The sequence below is a fragment of the Saccoglossus kowalevskii genome, chromosome 2, assembly GCF_978046115.1.
Source record: "Saccoglossus kowalevskii chromosome 2, keSacKowa6.1, whole genome shotgun sequence".
Lineage (NCBI taxonomy): Eukaryota > Metazoa > Hemichordata > Enteropneusta > Harrimaniidae > Saccoglossus > Saccoglossus kowalevskii.
Genome location: NC_140642.1, coordinates 38,295,941 through 38,321,310, shown reverse-complemented (window position 1 = coordinate 38,321,310; position 25,370 = coordinate 38,295,941). Strand labels below are relative to the sequence as shown.

The window sequence follows — 25,370 nt, the reverse complement described above, 5'->3', positions numbered from 1 at the left end:
CAGCTATCTGTAGAGTCTTTCAGCGGGCAATGTGTTACGTACTGCTAAAAACAACTTTCCATCAGCTGCCAGCATTGATAACTTATTTAGGTTTTCAACTATTAAATATACAGGGTGATTACTGGGGAGGTAAAATAGAATAATACTAATACACAAATCAGCAGTTAGGTATTAGTTATTACCCATCATGCACTTTACATAACCTATATGTTTATAAGCTTTGGACTTTGACCTACCTTTTTCTATAGACACACATGTCTCTTCGCATCTTTTTTCTGAATCAAACCTATTTTCATTTCCTCGACATCCTCCGTAAATGAAACTCTCACACTGACCAGAAGCCGAATTAAAGTAGTACTTTGGTAACTGAGCCCTGCATGGTCCACCGTCTTTCTCCAAGGTACAGCGAGGCGGTCGTCGTTCACGTAAAATATCTTGATCAGTTACAACATTGCATTTGCGTTCACATGTTGACTTATCAAGGAAGCGATTTGGATTGCCGAAACATCCAGTGTAAGTAAAATCCTCACAAATCTGTGTTTGTTGATTGTAATACCATCTAAGATGAGAGCCTTTGCAGGAACCAGGTTCCACAGGTAATGAACATGGATCTGAAAATAAAAATTGTACAATCTGCAATTTTTGCAACATCATACGATTACCCTCCCTTTTTAGGAAGAGTGTCCATAGTACTGTAAAACCATTAATTTTCACTATTTAGATGTTTTGAGCAATTCGACTGAGTTTCAAGTCTGGAACTTTGCAGGGAAACAATGCGATCTATTTTTATTCACCAATTTCATATGGATTTAATTTTAAAATTAGTGAATTTAATTTATCAGCAAAAATAGCGCAATTAAAAAAACAGAGAATAATTAATGCATGTACTGTATCATTTTGAACGCTTTGCTTCCATGTGTATATTCGTAAAGTACATAAATTTGTTCAACATTGCAGCAACTGACTATGAATGCAATGTCTGGGCTCAAGTTATTTGAGCCCAGACAATGAAAATAAAATGCCAACATTGCACAAACTTTAATTAATACAAAACAGAACCATTTTATTCAACAAAATTGTCTTCACTAACAAATGCCACTGAATTTCGAGACCCACATGATTGCGCTTACCTCTTGTAAGTGTGCCACATGCATGGTCACAGGTAGATTTGTCACGGAATCTATTCTTATTTCCCTTGCAGCCACCAAACATGAATTGTTTACATTCACCATGTCCATCATCAGCATCTGGATCAAAATACCAACTAGGGAATTGTCCTTTACATGGTCCTACTTCATATGGTAGAGTGCATAACACTAAAACAAATACAGTTACAATGGTTATAATTCCTGTTCACAGTGTTAACAAATGACATTTTACCAACCATTTTTGTGTAATGGGTTCTTTTGGCCCTTTTTCTGAAAAAAACATTGTAAATAGCTTCTTACACATAAATTAAAACATCACCATCTTAATTGGTATACTTTAATTGATTTTTTCATGCATTTAATGTTTTATGCATATTCATGATAATTGTTAATAGTCACTGTGACTTTATTTGTAAGTCTTACAATGAATACTTCATTGCTACAAAATTTCTCGTGAATTGTTAAAACATTCCCAAATAATAGGGCAATCTAGTTAAGCGCAGAAAATAATAGCCAGATTTGAAAAAAGCAGTAAACTCTGCACTTGTCACTTTTTTGATTCATACTGAAGTGGGTTGGCTACACTTATCTCACACATATACACAGAACATGTACCATAACCAAACTTGGCCGAGATTGCAAACTAGGTAATATAATATCCAAGTTTGAAAGAAATTGAAAAAAAATGTTTCAGTTATTGTAACCACAAAAAAACATTTTATGATAACAACGAGGAAGAAAGACATTTTCCTTTTGTTTGTATACCTTGCCTTTTATCTAATACAGAAAAGGTAATGAAACAGATGACTACCTTCCTGGGGTGGGTCAGCATCTGATTGGAGACATTCACTAATACATCCATCTTCAGTGTCAAATCTGTTAGCATTTCCATCACATCCACCATACCAGAATCTTGTACATCTACCGTAGGCTTCCTCAAAATACCACTTAGTGACAAATGCTCTACAGTCCCCTCGGTCCAATGGTGAGGAACACGCATCTGAACACAAAAATAGTGAAATTTGAACAGCCAACAACTAATTGTGAAAGTCATAACACTCTCTGTCATAGGAAAGGAAACCAGAGAAATTGTCACTACTACAATAAAACTCACGATATGTCTGAAATTGAAGCGATTCATAATACCTTCTTCATCGCATCCTTCATTATTCGGACCCTTAGCAGCCTGCAAACCATCGGGACAACAACCATAGAGAGCTGACACACAATTCACTATTACATTACTCTCAGGGCAACCAGCCTTATCTGCTGCAAGTGCAAAGCTCACTCCATCATCACAGCATCCATATTCTGTTGCCTGGCAACCAGTGAGTATTTCTTGTCCACATCCTTCAAAGTCGGGACCACTGGCAGGTGTTTCTCCGTCTTCACAACATCCATGTACTGTATCCACACAATCTCTGTAAATTGACCAGGGAGTCAGATTTGTTACCGAAGGTACTTAATGTGAAACTGGTGTTTAAAAATCAGAAAATGTTTCAATTGTTTCCAAAAGATGGTTAAACACTTCATCCATGGTATATGGCATATATTTGAGGCATCCCTGCAAATGTTTCAATGTGCGAGTGAATTAAAACATACCCAAAAACAGGTTTTCCAGTCAATTGCAAGCGGCTGAATGCAATTACTTCAAATAAAAATCTAAAATCACATATCATTGAAAATGGAAATTTTCTTTTTACAATCCCTGCGTACCCACACTTTTCTAATGATAATTTTACCCCTCCACGTCTATTTCAAAGTTATATCACATGATTTAGTCTAAACTTAAAATTTAAATTAAATCTTAAAAATTAACTGCCTATATAAACAACTATTTTGACAAATCTATTTTTTGACTATTTTTCAAATCAATGCATCACAAGTAGTTATAACAGTTTTTTACATTTGTGTTGTCGTAGTATTTGTCAGAAAAATTATTATTAGAAGTTGGGTGGAGTCTTATTCTGTTTTGTTTTTTTATTTTAATAAAATAAACATAGTGCAACTATTACAACCTTGTCCATTGAGAATCTGGATTAAATAACAAAAAGGTAGATGGCAAAAATGGGCATAAATGTTCTAAAACAATGCAATAATATATCTAAACACTGGCTAAAATTTAGGTTAGAACAATTGATGATTTTCAAGTTTAAAAATTAAGTTGAAGAAGAAAGTTTATTCCATTTTCACCATAAGCAATTGCACGCAATGGGATCAGTATACTGGGTACTTCATTTTGTAATTTATTTAGTTATTTTTGTGTTATATTTCACTGTCAAATCAGTTTGAGATGTTTCTCAAAGCTTATAAACTGGGAAAGTCGCCTCAACATATTGTGGCACCAGAGTGTTTGTAAAATCTTTTTATTTTTCTCATTAACAGACAAACAGCACCCATCAATTATCTAATTGACAGATATGGAACAGAGACAAACACCAACCAGATACCTGTTTAAACTAAACAGTGTTTAGAAATTGCCTCAATCATGTAGGCGATTGATTTAAACAGGTTTTCCAAAAATTTACATTTTATTATTTATATATGTAAAATCTTTTATCTCATAGATATAAACAAGCTGACAGGACATTGTAATTACCTATATGACACCGGTGGACATCCATACTGGAATGGACCATCAGCAGCTGTTATCCCATTCAAACAACAACCAAACTCACTGTCTTCACAATCCAATTCTAAAGCTTCAACAGGATTGCCAATAAACACTGGAGAATTATCTAGAATGAGAGAAAAATTACAATGAGATGATGACAAAGCATGTAATTAATACAATTCTATGTTTTAGTGAGGAGAACATCACATGCCTATGTTTAGTTGAAGTGAAAAACGTACATGACTTCACAACTAAACAGTGCATGCATGTATTATTGTGATATACTTTTATTTCCGCATAAATTTTAGTTTTAATATTTCTGTAGACGGTCATTTTGTGCGAATGACATGAACACAACAAAACACACAAATCACTGATAAACAATTCATACATAAAATCAGAAGACCCAGGTCTCTGAAGTATCACGGTCCTACAGTGGTTGCCCTTTTCCTGTTATGCTTAAAATTTAATCCATCTATGATTCCTAAAAGTGTCAGTGTCATCTGGCACAAACTAGCATTGATCCAATCGTAATCCACCTTTGTTAGCAATACAAAGACACCTGTAAATTGTAAGTCTGCAAGAAGTTACTTCCTTGCAAAGTTGCAGATCTCTAGATGGGAGAGTCATAATTGCCTATAAGTGGCAACAAAGCAACAAAGACAAGTGTGAACACACGCAACATACATTGTGAAGATTTATTCCGATTAGCTGCACAACATTTATTTGCAGTTTTTACTACTCAATCTACAGTGATATCAAAAAAAGAAAACAAATTAAAAATGAAGTCACATTGGAAGGAAAACAACTGTAAATTGAGACAGGCCATTGTGACATCACAACCAATGCATGCTGGGTGACAAGGAAGATTCTGAACAACGTAACCAAGATGGCGGGGCAGAGAGCATGAATTGCATATGAACTTATTTTATTTGCCACTGAAAAATCAGGTCCTGATGATAACAGCAGCAGACGTGAACGTCTATTGCATCATTATATTGTCAGAAGGTGATTGTAGTGTTATGAGATAGATCAATAAAAAAAAAGGCTGATATTAGATTTGAAATATCGTTGCACACAAAAGAAATTTGTTATCTTTACATCAAATGAACAAAGATATGCATGAAAATAAAATCCCACTAATTATTCCTAATTCATACGTGTAAAAGTATTTCACGGTTGTATGTTTTGTGTAATTCATCCCACAATGAATCAGTAATGAATTAGCTAGACACAATGTATACCTTCATCACAGGGTTGTTCATTACATCGTTCTCTATCATGCGGTCTAGATAGGAAGTCACACAATGCATCAACAACAATAGAGCCACTAGAGAAACACATTACTTGTCTACTCCTTCCACCAGTACCACATGGTTCAGTGCACTGAAAATATAACATATGACATAAGCAAAATTTCACCTATGGTATTCGCAAGATATCCACATAAGATTTTTCTTGCCTGAAAATTATCGAGCAGATCCGTTGATTATGTTGTGTTAGGAGTTTTCATTATCTTAGGGTACTGCTGTTCGAATACATTTTAAAATCAATATTTGATGTGAAGCATTTTCAATTATGATTAGTCTGAGATGCACATCTGGAGTTTTGAATATCCATTTTAAAAAATGATCATTTTTACTCATCTTACCTCTGTGTCCAAATGGACTTTGAACAGTTAAATATTTCCTAGGTTAGATGCATTTAACATGCTCACTGAGCAGAATTTAAACAACAAAGACTGATAGGATTTATTTTAGTAAAGACAAATAGTCGATAAACAGTACAATACATTCGCTTTCAGTATAACTTGCTAATGTCATTACTTTCAGATTTGAATATTGGTTGAGTTTTTCAAAACTGAATTGTTTTTTAACTAAGCTGTGCAAACAATGCAACTTAATAGCTATTCACATAATTGTGTTTATGTATTATTCTATTTCTCTAAAAATAATGTTTTTATAGATTATAATTTTTAACATTTTTGAATAGATTGTATGAAGCACCATCGATAACTTCAAAATGGAACCTTACATCCCTTGCAAAAAACACATTGCTTCACATGGCTCAGTCTGTCTGTGTGCTTGCTGGTTTAAATTCAAAATTACTCGTGTCCATGGTCCAGAGAACCACATTGCTTCAGATGGCTCACTGTCACATGTCTGTGTGCTTGCTGGTTTAGATTCAAACTTACCCGTGTCCATGGTCCAGAGAACCACATTGCTTCACATGGCTCACTGTCACATGTCTGTGTGCATGCTGGTTTAGATTCAAACTTACCGGTGTCCATGGTCCAGAGAACCACATTGCTTCAGATGGCTCACTGTCACATATCTGTGTGCTTGCTGGTTTAGATTCAAACTTACCCGTGTCCATGGTCCAGAGAACCACATTGCTTCACACGGCTCACTGTCACATGTCTGTGTGCTTGCTGGTTTAGATTCAAACTTACCCGTGTTCATGGTCCGGAGAACCACATTGCTTCACATGGCTCACTGTCACATGTCTGTGTGCTTGCTGGTTTAGATTCAAACTTACCCGTGTCCATGGTCCGGAGAACCACATTGCTTCACACGGCTCACTTTCACATGTCTGTGTGCTTGCTGGTTTAGATTCAAACTTACCCGTGTCCATGGTCCAGAGAACCACATTGCTTCACATGGCTCACTGTCACATGTCTGTGTGCTTGCTGGTTTAGATTCAAACTTACCTGTGTCCATGGTCCGGAGAACCACATTGCTTCACACGGCTCACTTTCACATGTCTGTGTGCTTGCTGGTTTAGATTCAAACTTACCCGTGTCCATGGTCCAGAGAACCACATTGCTTCACACGGCTCACTTTCACATGTCTGTGTGCTTGCTGGTTTTGTTGTAGCATCGCATTCATCAGCTGACTGTACCTCTAAATCAGAGTCCACCATTGAAGCACATACAACTGTTCGTGTTTGAATTCCCTCACCACATTCACTGGAACACTGATGAATAATAAGATGCTCAGTTCAGGCATTTCACAAATCATTATTATTCATTGAATGATGTCATATTCATTAAATTTGCTGCCAAGCAACATATATATGGTTAACTTACTTCACTCCAAGTTGAAGCATGCCAATCTGGTGGACAGGCACTTGTAGAAAAACATTCCTCTACTATTTTAGGCATTCTCTTCTCATTACAGAGTTCATCAGGAAAGATAATTCCAGTCTGACTAGCACAGTATACTTGTCGTGTTTTTAGACCACGACCACAGTCTTGAGAACACTATACAAAATTATAAAGAATATTTTATAATCAGTAAAACTCATGAAAATATAATTTGGGGTGCTAAAAGTGAATCATTATTATTTTTAATAATTCGTGAAAAGAGAAAAAATATATATCCGTTTTGCAACTGAAATAAAATAATGTCACTGAATACAAACAATGATGCTGGTCAACTATTTTTAATAATTTTCTGCTTTTTCTCATTTATCTCCATACATCATTGATTTGGGTTTCAAAAATTGAAACACAAAATGGTAAATAGTAATGACAGACCTCACTAAAATGTGAAACCATCCACTCCACTCCCTCACAAGGACCAAGATTACAATCTTTTTTGACGTCTGGTTTCTCAAGTTCATCACAATGGTCATCGGGAACAACGCTATTTGAAGTGCAAGTCACATCTCTCCTCTGAATACCATCACCACATTGTGCAGAACACTATAGAAAACACAAAGTAATACCTAAATTATATTTTAAACAATAAATCTTGAAAATCATATAAATCATATATAAATCATATATATAAAATCAAGATTACAACATTATACTCTACAGGTAGATGTCCACATGTAGACAACCTTCAACCTGATTAAAATACTACAGCCAGATTTGACTACATTACATCTACACTTCATGATTCACATTGGCTACATGAAATCATACATTTTAAAGTACTGTTGATTGATTGATTAATTTTAAGAATTCTGCTTATTTATAATAATACTTATTTCTATGACTTGTTGGTCGATGTGTACCAGGTCAAGGTGGCCATAGGTCAACACGAATTTTTCAATTGAAAATAGAAATACAAAATGTATTCTTAGATTCTTACCATTTATATAAACTCAACTGATGACACGATTACTTACCCTAGACCAGCGTCCCACTTGCCATTGTGGACATTCAATATCTTCATTACAGTGCCTAGCATAAACTGGTTTGGGGCCTTCTCTTGAACGACAGAATGCTTCATCAACCACAGCCGGTACCGTACCTTGCAATATCTGTTCACAGTAAACCAGTCGTACTTGTGTCCCATGGCGTCCGCAAGAATGTGAACAGGGACTCCATTCACCAACAAACCACCTAAAAACATCATAGAGATATTGTAATCATGTATTCTGCCCTGTCCTGTTGACGACATTTGGCAAACAGCACACACTCCTCAAATGAAACTACCAATAGTTACTGTTACATAGCAATGTCAGTTGCCCTGTTACAGATCTAGCAGCCTCCACCTATCTGTACTACAATGACATGGGGAAAAAAGGAATTCATCCAACATAAACCCAGATAACTGACTGGTCTCTTCAACATGCACTGCAGAAGGGACATCACACAGAACCAACTTAAAACTGCATGTAAGGTGGTGTAGGAAGTTTGGGAGTTCAAAAATACAATCTTCCTGATGCAAGGCAGAGCTAATATGTAGTGCACATAATATAGAAGAAAAATTTGAATACTTACATAGCAGGACATGGCTGTGTGTTACATGTTTTATTATGGGTAGGTTTCAACTCTGCATCACACAAATAATCAGCAACTGTTTTGTAATCATGATTTCTGGCACATGTCACACCTCTTAGTTGGTACCCTATAAATACATTCATATCAATTATAATTTCACTATATTAGATTGTGACAGCGTTTGTGGTAATATACAATAAAATATTTTATGAGATTTAAAATAAGATGTAGGCTTAGGTAATCCACACAAAACATTTATTTTCAAATTTTTTTTTACTAAAAATGCCCTAAAACGTCCCAGAAGGTCACCATCAATGGGTGTTTCCATTAACATAATAAAACACTGGACTACTATATACTCATAATAACAATGTTAAACAGTACAGTCCAGGTGTCACTTATCTTCTAAGCTGACAGTCAGTTAACTTTGCCTTTTTATAAAAAACTCGTGTAAAATTTAACATAACACTCACCAGCACCACACTTTTGGGAACATTCACCAAAATTATCGAACACCCAGGAATAAATGTCAGGATCTGGACTATTCACTCCATGAGGGATAGAATACTCATATTTCACACCGGAATTAATTCCTTGGGATAGAAGCTATACAAATTAAAATGGCATGAATCATAATGTAATAAACGAGTAAAGAAATACTATTCTTCTTATTGTTATTACTTATAACAAAAATACTGAGGAAATGTCATCATTATACATGTATATACATAACACATGTTTTGTGATTGTCAGATGAAGTGTTAATATATGTGTGCAGTCAAATGGGTTTTAATGAATTGCTGGACAGTGTTAACCACCTCGTTAATAGATGGTTGAATTGAGAGACTATGGTGGACGGCGTTAATGCATTAGAACAAAAATCATAATCTTTACCATATTTGCTAGTCAAAAATTGTGTACATGTGAAGGAATATGCTACAAAATATCCTGTATATCCAATACTTAAATATAATTCAAAGGTTTAACATACAACAATAAAGATTGGTTCAGTTGTAGGCCCTAGTGCACGGATCACTTCTGGGGCTGGGTATGCATTTGTTTTTCTCTCATAGTAAAGTAGCGTTCCTGCGGCATTGATTACGGTTGGTGGACTGATCCTCCAATCACCATTCAGATAGTAGTGTTCACTTCCATTTCTAATAGCTAAAAATAAAATAAAAGATAATTATTATCAATAGAGGACGCCATTTAAAGAGATGAACAAACTGTAAAACATGTTGGAAAAGCAACATACAATTTTAGCGAATTGTAGTAAAATGACGTAATAGCGAAATGTTGATTTAGCGAATCTCTCTTGTCATTGTTGATTTCTTTGTTTGGTAGCCATTTTGAATTTATAATAAAGTCATTAGCAACATCTTGCTAAATTCGTGAAAAAGACATGTTTTACAGTAGTTTGTTATGAGTCTATGCTAAGTTGTTATGAGACTCTAGAAGAACAGAGACTTTTTCAATGTCTCTCTTACAAATTGAATGTCAGCTAAGTCGTTATGAGACTCTAGAAGAACAGAGACTTTTTCAATGTCTCTCTTACAAATTGAATGTCAGATGTTGAATTGCATCATGTGAATTAACAACTTGAATAAACAACTGTGCATTCCAAAAAGATGGTGAGAAACATTGTGACAATTAATACATGATCTTTAGACCCTATGTCATGCAGGTAGACGCAGAATTGAAACATGCTTACCCAAAAAGTCATCTGATGCTGTCAGCTCCTCTATCAAAATGTTGGTTGCACCAGCTGGGATCAAGATCATATCATTATATCCTAAAATAGGCATAGATGTAACAATTTAAGTCGTAATTGTTATCAAAATTACATTTACACAAACCATCTGAGACTTTTTTCAGAATTCTATGAAGCCTAGGCAAATCTCGTATATATACGATGTCATTTAAAATTTTGAATAATGTAGCAAAAAATCGTGTTTAGAGAAAATAAAAATCTTGATTGCAATTGCGATGCTAATGAGATGAGATTATCCACTAATGATGATATGAATGATAACACTGACAGTTCTTACCGACAGGAATCCCTTGGAGATCAAAAACACCTTCCACTGTTTTACAACTACTACCATCTCCACCACATTCTCTGCATTTATCTTCCCGTGCATTGGAGCCCAACATAAAATCACATCCAACATTCTGTGCAAACAAAAAGTCACATTTAGGGTATATACAGCCAACTGTACAATATAATTCAGCCGAGCAAAAATTTTCCAAAAATTCACATCAGAGAATTACTAAATTTTGCAGACAATGATTTTCACAAAATCTCATCATTCTTGAATTCCCCAAAGAGACATGTATAATAACATGTAAAAAAAATATTCAATTAAATTTTAAATATATCTGATTAATTAATCAACACCATATAAGAATGTACAATCTAAGTTCAATATTCCACCACAATTAACCGAGATTTCTGATTTCATATCTATATACAAGATACCACAATGATCCATAATACTAATATGACCACTAAATCTATGATTATGATATGAAAAATTAAATGCTGGTAATTTAAATCTAGGGACAATAAATTGCATATAAGCATTACCATAGTTCATAGTAAAAACATTATTAGTAATATTTCAACAATATTTTACCATAAATTTTAACTAGAGAATTTCTTTATTTCGAGTCTAACATACTAGTACTATATAGTTTCTTCATTTTAGAGAATATTCTATAATGACTATAAAACGATTTTCTGGCCAAGACCACTTGCAAGCACTTTTTATAACAGAAATTCAACTCTAGAGAACCAATACTAATAGAGCTGACCATTCACCTCTATATAAACTATACTGTAAAAATACTATCCCCAGTATATTAAAGCTAGAATTAAATTTTGCTAAAATAACATTTTGTAAGAAGTTCATTTTCTCTGATTTGAATGAAAACAAGACATGACATGTCATGTCATAGCCCCCGCTCAGAAAAAAATTAAAAAAACTTATATTGAACTTAGTTTGTGTCAGAGTGAATTAATTCATTATGAGCTGTATTAAAATTCTGTTCAGAATTGATGTGTTACAATTTTAGGGGGTGGGGTAAAAATATGTTCATTTGGCTTTTCTGAGACAATTTATAACTTGTTAAACATATAATGCGATGTGCACTTGTAAACAATTATTACCTGTCCCTGTACCAACTTTGAACAAAACTGGATGACACGCATCTGAGAAAAAGCTGTTAACAGCTAGAAAAAGCTTGTTTTTTTTAGATTTTTGAGGGAAAAAATGGCCTCCAAGTCGTAAAACTTTATCCAATCAAACAGGTCATGAATGACAATCCTTGGTGTACATTACCTGTGTCAACAACTTTACTTCCCATGTACTTCATGTACAGATCTACATGTAGTTTGTGGCCCTGAATTAGTTTCAATATCTCTAAATAAGGACAAGAGTACTTCTCATATGACAATGATACAAATAAAGTGCAAGAATCCAGAAAAATATTATCAAGTTTTTATTATCATACATTAATATTAACAAATCGTGTGAAATTGAACTTTTATGTACAGAGAAACACATATTTATGCTTTGGTTGACAGCACTTCTCAAAAAAAAAAAAAGACGACCTGCAAAACTTTATACAATTGTCAGACATGCAGCGAATAGTATGCTTTTGTAATATATGCAGTTTCAGTGGCTTTGCTTCCCGAGAAATCCGAGAAAAAAATTCTGGCTCTGCACCTGAAAAAAACAAAAAAACATTTAGTCAAAAGTAAGCAGAGGTTGTAGTATATATGCTCCCATTAGCTGTTAAATTTAATTAAAAATGATATTTGTGTATTGTCTTTTCAGTACGAAAACATATTACTTAATATATTTATACCAGCCAGAAAGAAATTGCAAGTTTTCACTGAGCAATTAGGAATATACATGGACAACAATTGATGCATGTGTAGCAATATACTGTTTGAAAGGCTGCAAGATGTAATGAAGTAGCAAACCAATCACTACTCGAGTCTGACTGGCTGGGAAACTGCACAAAACATACAAAAATGTATGCAGATGATATATGAGCAGCTCCACCAAATATAAAAATATTCTTTCCATAGTTATGACTCTAATGTGATCGTACAAGTTTATTGTGATTCTATATGTGTTTGTAATATTATTTAGCTTTATTTAGCATTCTGTTTAGTTGGTTAACTTTACTGTATCTTAATGTAGTTTATTTTATTTTTATACGACCATAGAACAACTCACTGTAGTTTGTTTTAATGTTGAATAAAAATTAAATCAGTCACTGTATAGTGGTGACGTATTGCGCGAAATTGTTGCAAGGACAATACTTTTCTCGATTTGCGTGTCGTCGTGCGTCGATAAAAAATGCATAGAATGGTCGGCAGTATCGATCAAGTTCGTCTAGTTAGACATTCGTGGCTGGCGACAAGATGCCGTATAATCGTTTAAATAGACGTCAAGGAGGAGTGAAAGGCCATAATTTGGTGCTACAATAGACGTCATGAAATGTTGGAAAATCACAGTCAATCAAAAAAACTGTTCACATGTCAACAACAAATATTCACTATATTTATTATGCATTATTTTTTTGTTGGTAGCAAATGATCACGGTACGGTAGCTTACTTGTTTTCGAAGTGTTGTAATTGTTGATTAGTACTCAGTAGTGATTATATTAACGTACAAAAAATAAATTCGTTGAATTGTTATGAAATGCAAGTAAAATTCAACTTAGTTTTATCGTAAGCAAATGTTTTCGGTTACATGTTAACGCTCGATGAGACAATATCCGCCATGTTATCCATGCCCACGACGCGTGTTTATTGACCAGATAGGTCAAGTCGCTAATCAACCAATCAAAATGCTGGATGGTGCCCATGTGCTCAAATTACCATAAAGCATTTAAATATGACAGTTCAGCGACCTCATGGTGAAAGCAACACGAAAGACCAGATTTACCGATGTTTTAGTGCGATCTTTTGGCTTCGTTTCTCATGGGGAAAAAGGCATGATTTTTTTAATCGTATTTAGAAAAATAAATAAACGTACCGTCCCAAATAAAAATGTGCAGGGTGGAATTTTTCTGTGGAAAAAATAAACGTACTGGTACGTTTATATTGGGACATTTAGCGTTGTGGGCAAGCTCTCCTGAGTAGCGACATATTTTTAACTTCGCCTATTGCGTGATCAGTGGATTACGTAAATAAACCAACACTTTCAATAAGTACATGCCGACCCAACTAAACTTGTTTATGGCTGTTTATGAACAGCGAGGACGCATCTCATAGAACAATAGCTGTGGAAATCATAAACAAATGTAAATGTTGCGGAAATCAAGCATGGCGATAATGATTTTGAGCGAGGCAGAGTCTGGCAAGCATCTCAGAGCAGCATTGCGCCGACACCACCACGACGTTTGAATCCCGGTGAGAGCACTGCAAACCTCTTAAGTCACGAGGTAAACTTTCAATTTACACAATACATAATCAGTTCCTACAACCATAATAAAAAGGCAGTTTTTCTGGCGAAACTCTCAACAGGTTAGCAATAGTTTCTCACGATCACCAAACCCGAGACACAAACGATAATACAAAGTGTATAAATACCATAACAAGCACAGTTTCTTACCTTTGAAATTGACGAGACACAATTTTGTCCATAGAAGCGTTGCGCAAATAAAGATACAATTCCGGGATACAATATCCTCACAAAATTGACTGATTTCCACCGAGACGAGAACTGCGTAAGCGTCATCAAAACTCGGATTAAACTCGGGTAATTTCGGGAAAAGTCGGATTTTGAAGGAAAAATGTTAAAAATCAAGGAAAAACACAGTGAAACTTTGAAGAATCGAAAAAATAACTTGATGTGCACCATAGCACCATCAATATCTGTCTCTGTACCAACTCTGAACTGAATTGGATCACACATGTGTGAGAAAAAGCTGGTAACATGAAAATGTGCACACACATTGCACAGACACGACCCAAATTAATACCCCCCCGCCCGGATCACAGATCCGGCGGGGGCTAATTATAGGAACAAGTCAGAGTATTTTTTAGTAGGTTTTGTTTCATTGATTCATCTTTTCAGCAAAAATAGTAAAATAGATTCTAAGTGAAAAAAAAGTCATTTACAATATATAAACTAATTCCACAAACACTTCAGACAAATTCCATGTTTCCTCAATCTACTTACCTGACATGAACCATCGACACAGACATCAGGGGAATCTGCATTACATCGTGTTCCATCTACAACTTGCAATGAGTGACGATAATAAAAATGTTCTCCTTTTGGCATGCAGTTCAATTCACATTTATTTGGTGCTAAGAATGAAAGGAAGTTGAAACGTTACAATTGATCGCAAGATTTGAATCATTCATGATGAAATAATTAATTTTAACAATAGTGCCTTATTAAGATACTGCCACAAATGCTTAAGTTGTCATGGAAACAGTATTATTACCTCCTGTATATGGAACCCATTTATAGTATTTTCCTTCAAAGGGAACCTCATCATATTCTGAACACTGCTCGGCTCTGAAGTCTCTGGATCCCTCAGGACAGTCTTGGATATTACACGATCTGTAATTCCTAATTGCTCCAACACAACTATGTCCACCATCAGTTCTAAAATGAGATCAACACAAACAGTGGTTACAACTTACAACACACACATGGCTAATATATACACAAGTCCACTACTATTATTACGGTAAGTGCCAACATCACACATATGCAAGATATTAACATTAAATGACTACTGTACCTGGTAACCTAGACTGGCACAGTCTGTGCGATTTATTTCTTTTTAAATTTAAAATTAAATAAAAAAAATAAAAAATAGCGAAATGGAGGGGTTAACGAAAAATCCTCCCACCTTTCGCAAAACTATATTTTATTTTTTAAATCACCACAGCTGGGCCAGTCTACTGGTAACCCACTGTAAAAACATTTATTTTTACTGGTAATTAATTTTTTTTATGCTTTAAGCAATTTAACTTAGTTTTATGTTCATGAACTTAACTGGGAAACAAACTTTTCACATTGATTGATTTAATTACTTAAATAGCGAAATCAAAATTCAGTGAATAATCAATGCATTTACAGTATTATTTAGATACATTTGAGTTGCCATGTTATTTAATTTATTTTTAATTTATTTTATGTTATCTATGCAAGTCATATTGCAGTGAGCACAGGAAGTTAACTCTCACATTGGTTTTGTGATAGACCTGTAAAATAATCATTACATCAGACGTTTCGGTGAGTACTGAAATAACCAAACATAGTTAATCTATTGTAAGCAGTGAGTTAACAGTTATTTTTACACTGTGTATACGATTATTTTAATGAGAAATAGGACGATAGTTTAATCAACCATGTGTGGACAACAAATGCAGATATGTACAAGAATACTGAAAGCTGCTTAATTTTTACTACTAGGAACTTTACTGATTTCAGGATTTTATGACATTCATGAAGACAAACTTTTGCGATAGTCGCTGACAATTCATGTCACAGGACATCAGAGAAAAATTCAATGCTACAGAATTTCATGATTATCATTGAGTCACAAAAATCACAGAAATTTTCTTTTAGGAAATTAAAGCATTTTACAGCAGTGACTTGGAGCAAACCCTCCATAAATTGAACAAATTTCTCAGCAGGGATCTCACCAGCCCAATAGGAGTGTTGACCACTCATAAATATTAATGACTTAATGAATATTAATAAGCTTGGCCATAATGCAAGTCAAAATATTATTTGTTTATTTCTCAGGTATGAATATTATTAAAAAATTAAATAAAATAATCTGTCAATTATTTTTTATTTAATACATGTAGTACCCTCGAATTTCTCTGCACAATATGAGTAGGCCAAGATATCCATGTAGTACTTCCTACTTCTTAAAATAGATTTGAACAAACAAAAATTGGACATCAAATAAAACAAGAATTCTATAACAAATTTCAAATAGTTGGAAATGTTTTAAAAATGTAAATGCTGGAAACTAAATACTACTACAAGTTTATTATTGTTGCAATGTTAGGATGTATGATTTAGATTGGCTTCATTGTACAGGTTTTGATACAAAGTAAAGGGAACAGCCCCCTCTAGTGTTGAAATAAATAGATATTGGTACCTGATGGAATGACACTTTCTTTCTTGAAAGGACACACCCCCTCCACACGTCCTTGAGCACAGACCAAACTCTCCCCACTCGCCCCAGTAATCAGAACCTGCTTGCCTTGCTACTCTTTGAACCTGAGAAAAATAAAATTGAATGAAATAATAAATTACTCAAAGAATACCTGTTTGTCGCATACGACTTATTTACCACTTCCGTGTCACTGAGAATGTTCTAGAACCGTACTGTGTCTGGGTGGAATATTCTAGATTTTTTTTAGAAAATGGTTGAATAGGTAATAGAACACTGTAGGAGGCAATAGAATGTAATGGAACATTCTAGAAATTTGTAGTAAGTTCCAGACTCATTATGTATGCTGATGTAATGGTCTATTTATAGACTGGTAGTATATATAGGGGAGTTGTTCAGCACTGAGGTCAGATCGGAGATCTCGTTGAATTGTATTGGAGTTTAAGTATCTAGTCATTGGAGTAGTGGAGTTTTACCGAGTTATTGTACTTGATGTTTGCAGAGTATAATAATACCAGTACCAGTTGAAACTTCATCTGTTGGCTCCGTGTTCGTATGTTATCATCGCCGCCAGGGAAGTCTTTCTGTTACTGTTGCCATTTTGGTATTTGAACCATCACACCTGTACTATACCAATTACGGTAATATTACGTTGCGTGTGACACTGTTTATAGCAGAATACACATATATTGTACACGTGTGGAATTTTGAAAGTCGCTGGTGGATAGCCAGACATTTTCATAATAAAAAGTGTGTGTCATCTACATGTATATACATTATACAACAAGTAATTTTACAGTGAATTTCATGAAGGCACAATTTAGTTTTTTTTATGGAAATTTAAAAAAGTAGGTATAAAACAATTACCCTTGGTTTACACTTCATTTGAATCTAAAGAACAGGCTTTTATTTGCTATAGAATCCACTTGGTAATGCCCATTACCCACAAGTCAACAGTTTCCTTCAATGAATGGATGATTTACTGACATGTATGTGATAACACATCGTGATAGGTCAAGTTGTTTTCAACAATTATTTGAAATTATAAAACATTCATAAATATTTCATTTGAAAAACATACATGCCTTTATGAAATTCACTGTAACATAATAATCATAAAGAAAATGACTGCAAAGATTAAGGCATTGTCTGTAACCTTAAACTCACTAGAATATTCACAGACAACACAAAATATTTATTTATTAAATAAAGTAACAACTTTGACCTTAGTACTGACCTAGAAAGAACAAATACATCCAACATGTACAGGTATTCTGGCAGAAAACCAACACTGCAGACAACAGCAGACAAATAAATTACATAATGACTTGATAAAGCAGGCAAAGTACAGAGAAAAAGAATATACCAGTAGCCTGTTTCACATTCAGCTTGCCTAAAGCCGGCACAATTTTTTTGTTTGGAAATAAAGAAGATTAAAATTTGGTTCACTTTTACATACCGGTAGTCAAAACGTCATTTAGATCAGCCTAAAGAGTCTTTGTTTCGTGAGAAAGCAGATTTCTTAAGTCAGAACTTTAAAGTGTCAAGCATGGCAGATATCAAATTCTCTGCAGAGTTATTCTGCATTTACTTTGCAAATCTCAATGAAGACATAGTTTGCATTAATGGAATGGTGTCTTAAATCATCCTGGAGTTTTCTTAATTTATCATGGATGGCTGGGAGAGTGGGCAAAAATGAACTGTTCAATTTGATTTTGGATGGATATGGTTTGGTTTTAACTGTTGAACAAAAACTTGACGACAGTGGTGAGACTTGACACTAGAATAAGACAATTATTAGTAAATCCAAATATAGTTTTAAGGACAACAGAAAAAATTGCAAGACTGAGTCGTGGAATTTGTGAAAATGTTTCTATTGTAAAATAAAGACGATTAACTTTATTATAGTGGAAACAAGATCACATGGTTTTAGAAAGTTTTACCCCTTTGTTGATCCACACTCGGGGGGGGGGGGGGCAGAAGAATACACTGAATTTGCATCCAACAACTGACAGACAGTCTCTTATAACAACAGTCGTAACAATATAAATATATTAGCCTTCCAATTTAAATTTGCCATTGACTGATCTCAATCAGGTGGCCGGTATTTCAATAGAGACAATTACTAGGTTTACAGATTTACATTTTATCAGATCTAAACTGTTGCTCCTCCCACCAATTAACAGCAGATTAACTCTTGTGTGTTTATAACGGTTGAAGCGAACGTGGTCCGAAGTCAAAGTTCATTAAAAACAAGTTGTATCTGCACACTTGACTGAGGTGTTTTCGTTTCTAGATGGCCAGGCCATGTTGGGGTTCCCTTATTAAACACCGTAAGTTTTGTTGGCTCAAGCTGTTAGGCTTCAATAAAATGATGTCATATAAACGAGGTAAATGCCAGGGATAACTTTAGGACTGTGAACAGACTCTGCGAACAATGACAAAAGAATGTTTTACTTTGTTGTTTGAATGTCAGCAGAACTGCAATAGTTAATTTATATCCGGACATGTTTGACACTTCAGTGAATTGCATTGTACTTTACTACATCAGTATGCCTACTGTTTACTAGGTTAAAGATCGAAATGCAAATTGTTTACATAGGTACTTGGCCCACAGTAGCAGGAGCTTTTTATCTTATCAAGTATTTTTTACTACAGTCCATATCTGCCGCATATAACAAACGAAGCCATGAATTTAGTGACCATCAAACCCCTGTCAGGTCAAGGATTTTTCTTTTTTAAAAATGAAAGAATTGAACGAAAGAATTCGACATAATAAATATAAACTCTACAACAGTCGATATAACATGCATCGGTTAACCAGCTTTGATCTGGCATCGGAATGTGTTCTTCTTCAAAACCGAGGCAACAGGTGCGGCAATTGAGGTAAATCCCTCCGGTGAGCAGTAAATTGAGTGATGTACAATTACTCGATACAATGCAATGGTATAGAGGCATTTAAAGACTGACCGAGTATGTCACAGGTAATGGGGCATGAAAAAACAATCTATGTATTCACAGGGTTCCATTTTAAAAACACATTATCTATCAAGTATCACTTTTGCATAAGTAAATATTGTATTTAGAATGTAGTGTATAGACAGGCAAATTAAATATACTAGTACACCCATAGTTCCTGTTTTTGTGCGAGCTGGAAATGTGTCGCCACTGCCCGTCACACCCGACAAATTACAGACTAGTCAGTATAATTGAAGACAAATTAGGTGCGAGATCAAGACCACATAACAATGCACTGTTCTCTCAACCAAGGCCAAGACTGTTGACATCAAGTAATGTCACCGAAAACCATGAATGATTTCATTGATACCTTATAGTATTGTTTTCACAGTACTTGCCTTGTAAGCCATCTATTATGCACTGGGACAAAGAGTGTCCACAACACAGTCAGGATGTCAAACAGACAAGAGAAAAAGAAAACAGTCTTCTGTTAGGATTCTAACAAATGAGTACATTAACAATACTAGAACATATTTAATCCTAATAAAAGTACATAAATGTCTTGCCTCCACTTTACAATAACTTATAAATCATGTCAAATATTTAATCAGGGACTGTGACTGTGATCAAACAAAGTGAACCAAGCAACACATTCAAAGAATGAAAGATTCAAATGAACCTAAACTAATGTTTATAAAAACCTGACCCAAAAGTTGAATCTTTTTATAATCACCATCCTTCAACAGTGAGGGTCAGTGCTAATGTGTATCTCAGAGCCTTTGACTATGAACAGCCTTAAACTTATATTTAACTTTGAGGCTAAAATCACTATACTCACCTCTGTCTCTTCTGCGGTGGCAATATGAATTACACATACAACCAACAATAATTGCAAAGCCCTGCAAATCGCAAACATAAAATTGGATGAAGATATCAAAAACCAAACATACTTTTACATTTCGTGTTACTTTAAATCTAAATATCAGACACTGAACAAAATAGTGAAAAAATAAACAAAACTGGTACACGCCATGGTGGTAAAAAATACACCTCCGTGACGGCGCCTTCATGTACCCCACCCCAGCATGTATAAACCTGGACGATTACAATGCTGTCGATACGAGCCACTTTTCACTGGCGAAAGCTTTAAAAAAACACACCTGGCAATGAAACACGCCAAATATAATAATACCCCTTGTTTTGGGAAGAACAAGCACGTCCTGATTCATGTCCTCATACGTGTATGAAAGAAAACTTTCTAAACTTACCTACGATACCGCATCTCCATGTTCGGTCCAGTGGTCTGTCCAAATTTCTGGATGCAACAGTGGCACTGCGGCGCTAAGAGTGACCTTTGACCGAAATATTTGCATAAAGATAGGAAGATGATCCAAGGATGATTGATTTGTTAGTGACGTCGTCAGCGGTCATTCACCATTCGCATTGTTTACGATTTTCTGCTCGAAGAATCAAAACGGAAGCGAGCCTTTCTGTAACACAAGCCACAGTAATTGTACAGGAGGAGATGCAATTCCGTGTGCAATGAGGCATCGCTTATCAATTGACTTGCCCGTGAACAAACTGGTGAAGAATCATGTTTACTGCAAAAACGAATTTCGCGCTCATCGCACTTTGCTGTGTGAGGGCGGTAGAGAACCCAAAAGCATTTTATTTATGTCATAATTTTCTCTTCGGAGATTTTCTGATGATAAATGCCTAATACAGTATATTATAGACGAAAATTGCATGTATACGATTGTACATTCCCTTCTGTGTTAGTATTCTGCAATGATTTATGATATTACCGAAGTATTGCTTTCACCAGAAACCAAATAAACCGGTAAATACTTACGTTCAGTTTCTTGTGTCACTCAAATGCTGATAAAATGACAACGATAATCCAAGATTTAATTAGGTAATTTTCAGGTGAGTTGAAGATATCGAAATATTCACCGGCGGTAATCAATGCAGGTCAAACCTCAAACTTGTGAATTCTTTTTGAAGAGCGCATTGGATTGTGGGGAAATCAATGTTTATAAACACAAACGTCACACATGCGCAGCGCGACGTCCACCGCGCTTCAAACAGAGAATAAAATATAGACTAAATGGAGAACATCTATATTACAGTTTGATAAACAACATGGATGGTTTCAACAAGAAATGGTGCCTGAAAGAAGCATTAGCCCATGTGGAGAATGGTGAATTGATGTACTCCGAACTAACTTGCGAGTGATAATGTGATCTTTTTAAAATATATTTTTATGCTTTTAATATGTCACAAGTTATCGCTAATATCGTTATCGTTAATAAAAACTACTTAAACATGCTATTGTAATTTAGTTTTTTGAAGATATTAAATGGTATTTTGAAAAATCAAATCAAACTAGCAAAAAATAGTGATAATCGTTAATACTTCAAAGAAAGAAGACATTGTAAAATAGTTAGTTTACGCCAAACCATTCGCTGGTTCCCAGGTTGGTGTGCAATGACACTTGCGTCGGAAACCAGGCAAGCCGAACCAATGCAAAAACGACACTTCGGGAGTCAGTTAGATAGATGTGAAATTTAATTCCAACATTTTGAATGAGAAATATTTACACATGGATAATTTTTCACGAAACGAAGATCTCAGAATTTTTTGAATTGATGTTGATGAAAAATAGCTAGTTGACAATGTGGTTCGGAGCCTGACAAAGAACGCATACAAATAATGATAGTTAGTTTACTCAGATACTTACCGTATATACTTGTACGCAATATGTGTCACTACAGATGATTAAAACATGACATGAATTGCCCCGTATTGCAGTAACATTTAGAGATACAATAGGTAAATCGCCCATTATTACAAAGTAAATAATATTTAAATATCATATACTGCCACTCTACAATAACAATACTTGAATTGACAGTTTGTACAATTGTTAAATTAATATTTTTTTAAATCTTATATGTAAGACAGAAAATGTTGCTTACTGTTTCCGAAAACCACTTATTTAAACAGTAATGAATCCCGCACAGCGCCATTTTGGATGACGAAAAGGGTCTATGGCAAAATAATTATCACATCTATCCCTTCTCTGAATCCAACAAAATAGTTAAATTCGTTTTTTGTGTTGAAATGAATTTACTTGCGAATAGAGGTTTACGTCACGGTGTGATAATGTAAAGTTATGACGTCATATAAACCTTTATTTGTGATAGTGGTGATTTTTAATATATGATTTGGTGAAAGTCATTGCTTTAATGGCGTAATTTTGCTCTCCAGATATTCACTGCCCACTTTCTATCTGACGGTCACGAGGTGCATGCTGGTCTGCTTTGGGAATGGAGAGTATTTCCATACTGCGTCAAGCTGACGCTTGGCCGAGCATAGAATCATTATACAAAGTTCGCCCTCAATGGCGATGGAAACAAACAAATTGAAAACGGCTCGCAGAGCGAAAAACATAAAGTAGAGAACTTGAAGTGAAATGAATTATTTTAGTACATATAAATACTTTCTGGAGCGTGGTCGTGCACCGAACCCGGCACCGAACTAAGCTTTGAACAGACCCTGCATTTGTTTAAAAAAACAGTCTTTCTTTTAACCAGGACTTAATAATCCCTAGGGCTTTAACAACGAATTGGTGTAGTTTATTCTACAAGCCAACACAAATGTTCATTTTCTTTTATTTACCCTCGAATTAATAAAATGCTACTACTGGACTCAATAGATATTCTAAATGAAAACACATGCATTTTGGCAGATGTCTGCTTATTAATAATAAGAAGAAAAGTTCATGCCGCGCCGAGATCGGTGGAAACCCAGCGAATTCCAGAACAATAAACAACCTACTTAACGGAAGACAATTTCAAGAAGAGAACTCCATTTCACACTTTTATATTCTTCTGCAGGAGGCACCTTTCTGTCTGAAAGCTTGTTCCATTTGGGAATACAGTGACATTGGCAGACCATGCAGCAGTTGATATCTAGTTGACATCTAGCCCAGGCCGACCAACGGTTGGCTTTCAAATACGTCAGCCACTGCAGCGTGTACGGTGGGTGTTTTGGGTTTCATACGTACCACACGGGAGGCACTGTATGACTGGCTCAACCACGCATTTAGACACCTTGATTAATTAACTACATGTAATTAACAAAAGCAAATTGGTGTTTACCGATTGTCCAAAAACTGAGAACGAAGGTATAATGAAGGAGAAGAATTTTCTGACGTGAACATCGCACAACATCATACTAGTACTAGTATATTGATTAAATAAAAACTGTTCTCAACAACATTCTTTTCTTTATATACCCTAGTTCTACATTCACTAATGAGAAGTATTATATGTGAGCTGTTTCAAATAGGAACAGAAAGTTAACTTTGTCAGAGATCCGTTGCCCGGTTACAAAAAGCCGTGCCATTTCCATTCAAATATAGTTCAATAAAACCAATCAACACACTCGCATTGATCTGTTGGTTCCCACGACGTTTCGATGACTGTCGCATATACCAGCTTACAACAGATCTTAGTATACCTAATTCGTGGGTTCGACTGTAATAGAACCAACTACCTGTGAATTAATAGTTCACAGCACACAGTGAATTTTTGTATTTAATTGAAAATGAAAGGTCAACTGACATTTGTGACAAATAATACAGTTCTGTCGTTATTTAGTTCATCCTAAGGACATGATATCTATATTTAGAAATAGGTAAGATTGTTGATATTATGTGACCCCTGGCGACGATTTATTATTCTGAACCTACAAGGTACTGAATATATCCTTCGTTTAATCAGAGACTCGTGAATTCACTCAAGTGAATGGAAATACATATATCCACACTTGATTATCTATATATTATTCTTAATTCAATCCATGTATATTTATGGGGTAATCTGTCAGGCTCTGTGATTGAACCATGAAGTTCATACGATTTGATATCAAAACTTATTCATTCGTATTATATAATTACACTACTTATCCCACAGCGTAGAATTAACACATTGCTAGTCATGGCTCTTCGATTTCAAAATTCCACAAATTATCAACATATCAAAATGTCAATTAGATAAATGTCTTTATTCAATTGATCGTTTGGCAATTAAATTTAAGCTAGAAAAATAAACAAAATATATCGCAAATACGCAGCGTAGATATCTGACCCAAATATGAATTTTATTAATACATTGAAACTTATTTTAAATGACACGAATAAATAACACACATTGTAAACAGTCGATATACATCTAACTTGTGAATCACATACAATTGGGTAATAAGATGACATACACGTGATATATCACAAAGTCTAATAAATACTACCAGCAAAGCTAGTAATGAAATGTTGACAGAAGGCGTCATGGATGAAACAGAAGTATTGAATGTGTTCATCAGTTTCCATATGCTGTATATACTAGTATATACCAGCTCCCATACATTGTGTATATTGGGGTTGGGGTTTCTGCCGTGTTTTGGGAACTCAGCAATCGTAGATTAGCTTCATAAGTTGGTAGACTAGAGGTAAGTACGGTAATCGGTACCAGGCGATAAGGACGTTCACTGAGATGAGATACAGATAGTCCGCTTAATAGGTTTAACAGTAAATCCAATCCATGTCTGATCTAATATAATCACTAACCATAAACGAGTCCAGAATGATGATTAATCAGAGTAGTAAGATTGGGCGGTATGTTGACATCTCGGGGGGTCACTGGCCTTTCAGTTTGGTAGGGGTGTGCGGCAGGGAAATAAAACCCC

The 25,370-nt window shown here is 35.0% G+C and overlaps 1 protein-coding gene across 1 annotated transcript in view; it reads right to left on the bottom strand.

Moving 5' to 3' along the window:
- Positions 1-20,977, bottom strand: part of LOC100329048 (papilin-like protein) — a 36,619-nt gene extending 15,642 nt beyond the window's left edge. The window contains exons 1-20 of the mRNA XM_085495291.1: positions 20,891-20,977; positions 20,461-20,521; positions 16,650-16,771; positions 14,970-15,133; positions 14,699-14,829; positions 10,546-10,669; positions 10,209-10,289; positions 9,489-9,661; positions 8,971-9,103; positions 8,498-8,624; positions 7,900-8,116; positions 7,301-7,468; positions 6,851-7,024; positions 6,559-6,738; positions 5,007-5,148; positions 3,748-3,886; positions 2,295-2,569; positions 1,960-2,148; positions 1,131-1,316; positions 237-611 (exon numbers count right to left, since the gene is read on the bottom strand). Of these exons, the coding sequence (XP_085351417.1) occupies positions 237-611; positions 1,131-1,316; positions 1,960-2,148; positions 2,295-2,569; positions 3,748-3,886; positions 5,007-5,148; positions 6,559-6,738; positions 6,851-7,024; positions 7,301-7,468; positions 7,900-8,116; positions 8,498-8,624; positions 8,971-9,103; positions 9,489-9,661; positions 10,209-10,289; positions 10,546-10,669; positions 14,699-14,829; positions 14,970-15,133; positions 16,650-16,771; positions 20,461-20,521; positions 20,891-20,910 (3,181 nt within the window). The 5' untranslated portion in view covers positions 20,911-20,977. The remainder of the gene's footprint in view (positions 1-236; positions 612-1,130; positions 1,317-1,959; positions 2,149-2,294; positions 2,570-3,747; positions 3,887-5,006; positions 5,149-6,558; positions 6,739-6,850; positions 7,025-7,300; positions 7,469-7,899; positions 8,117-8,497; positions 8,625-8,970; positions 9,104-9,488; positions 9,662-10,208; positions 10,290-10,545; positions 10,670-14,698; positions 14,830-14,969; positions 15,134-16,649; positions 16,772-20,460; positions 20,522-20,890) is intronic.
- Positions 20,978-25,370: the final 4,393 nt, after the last annotated feature.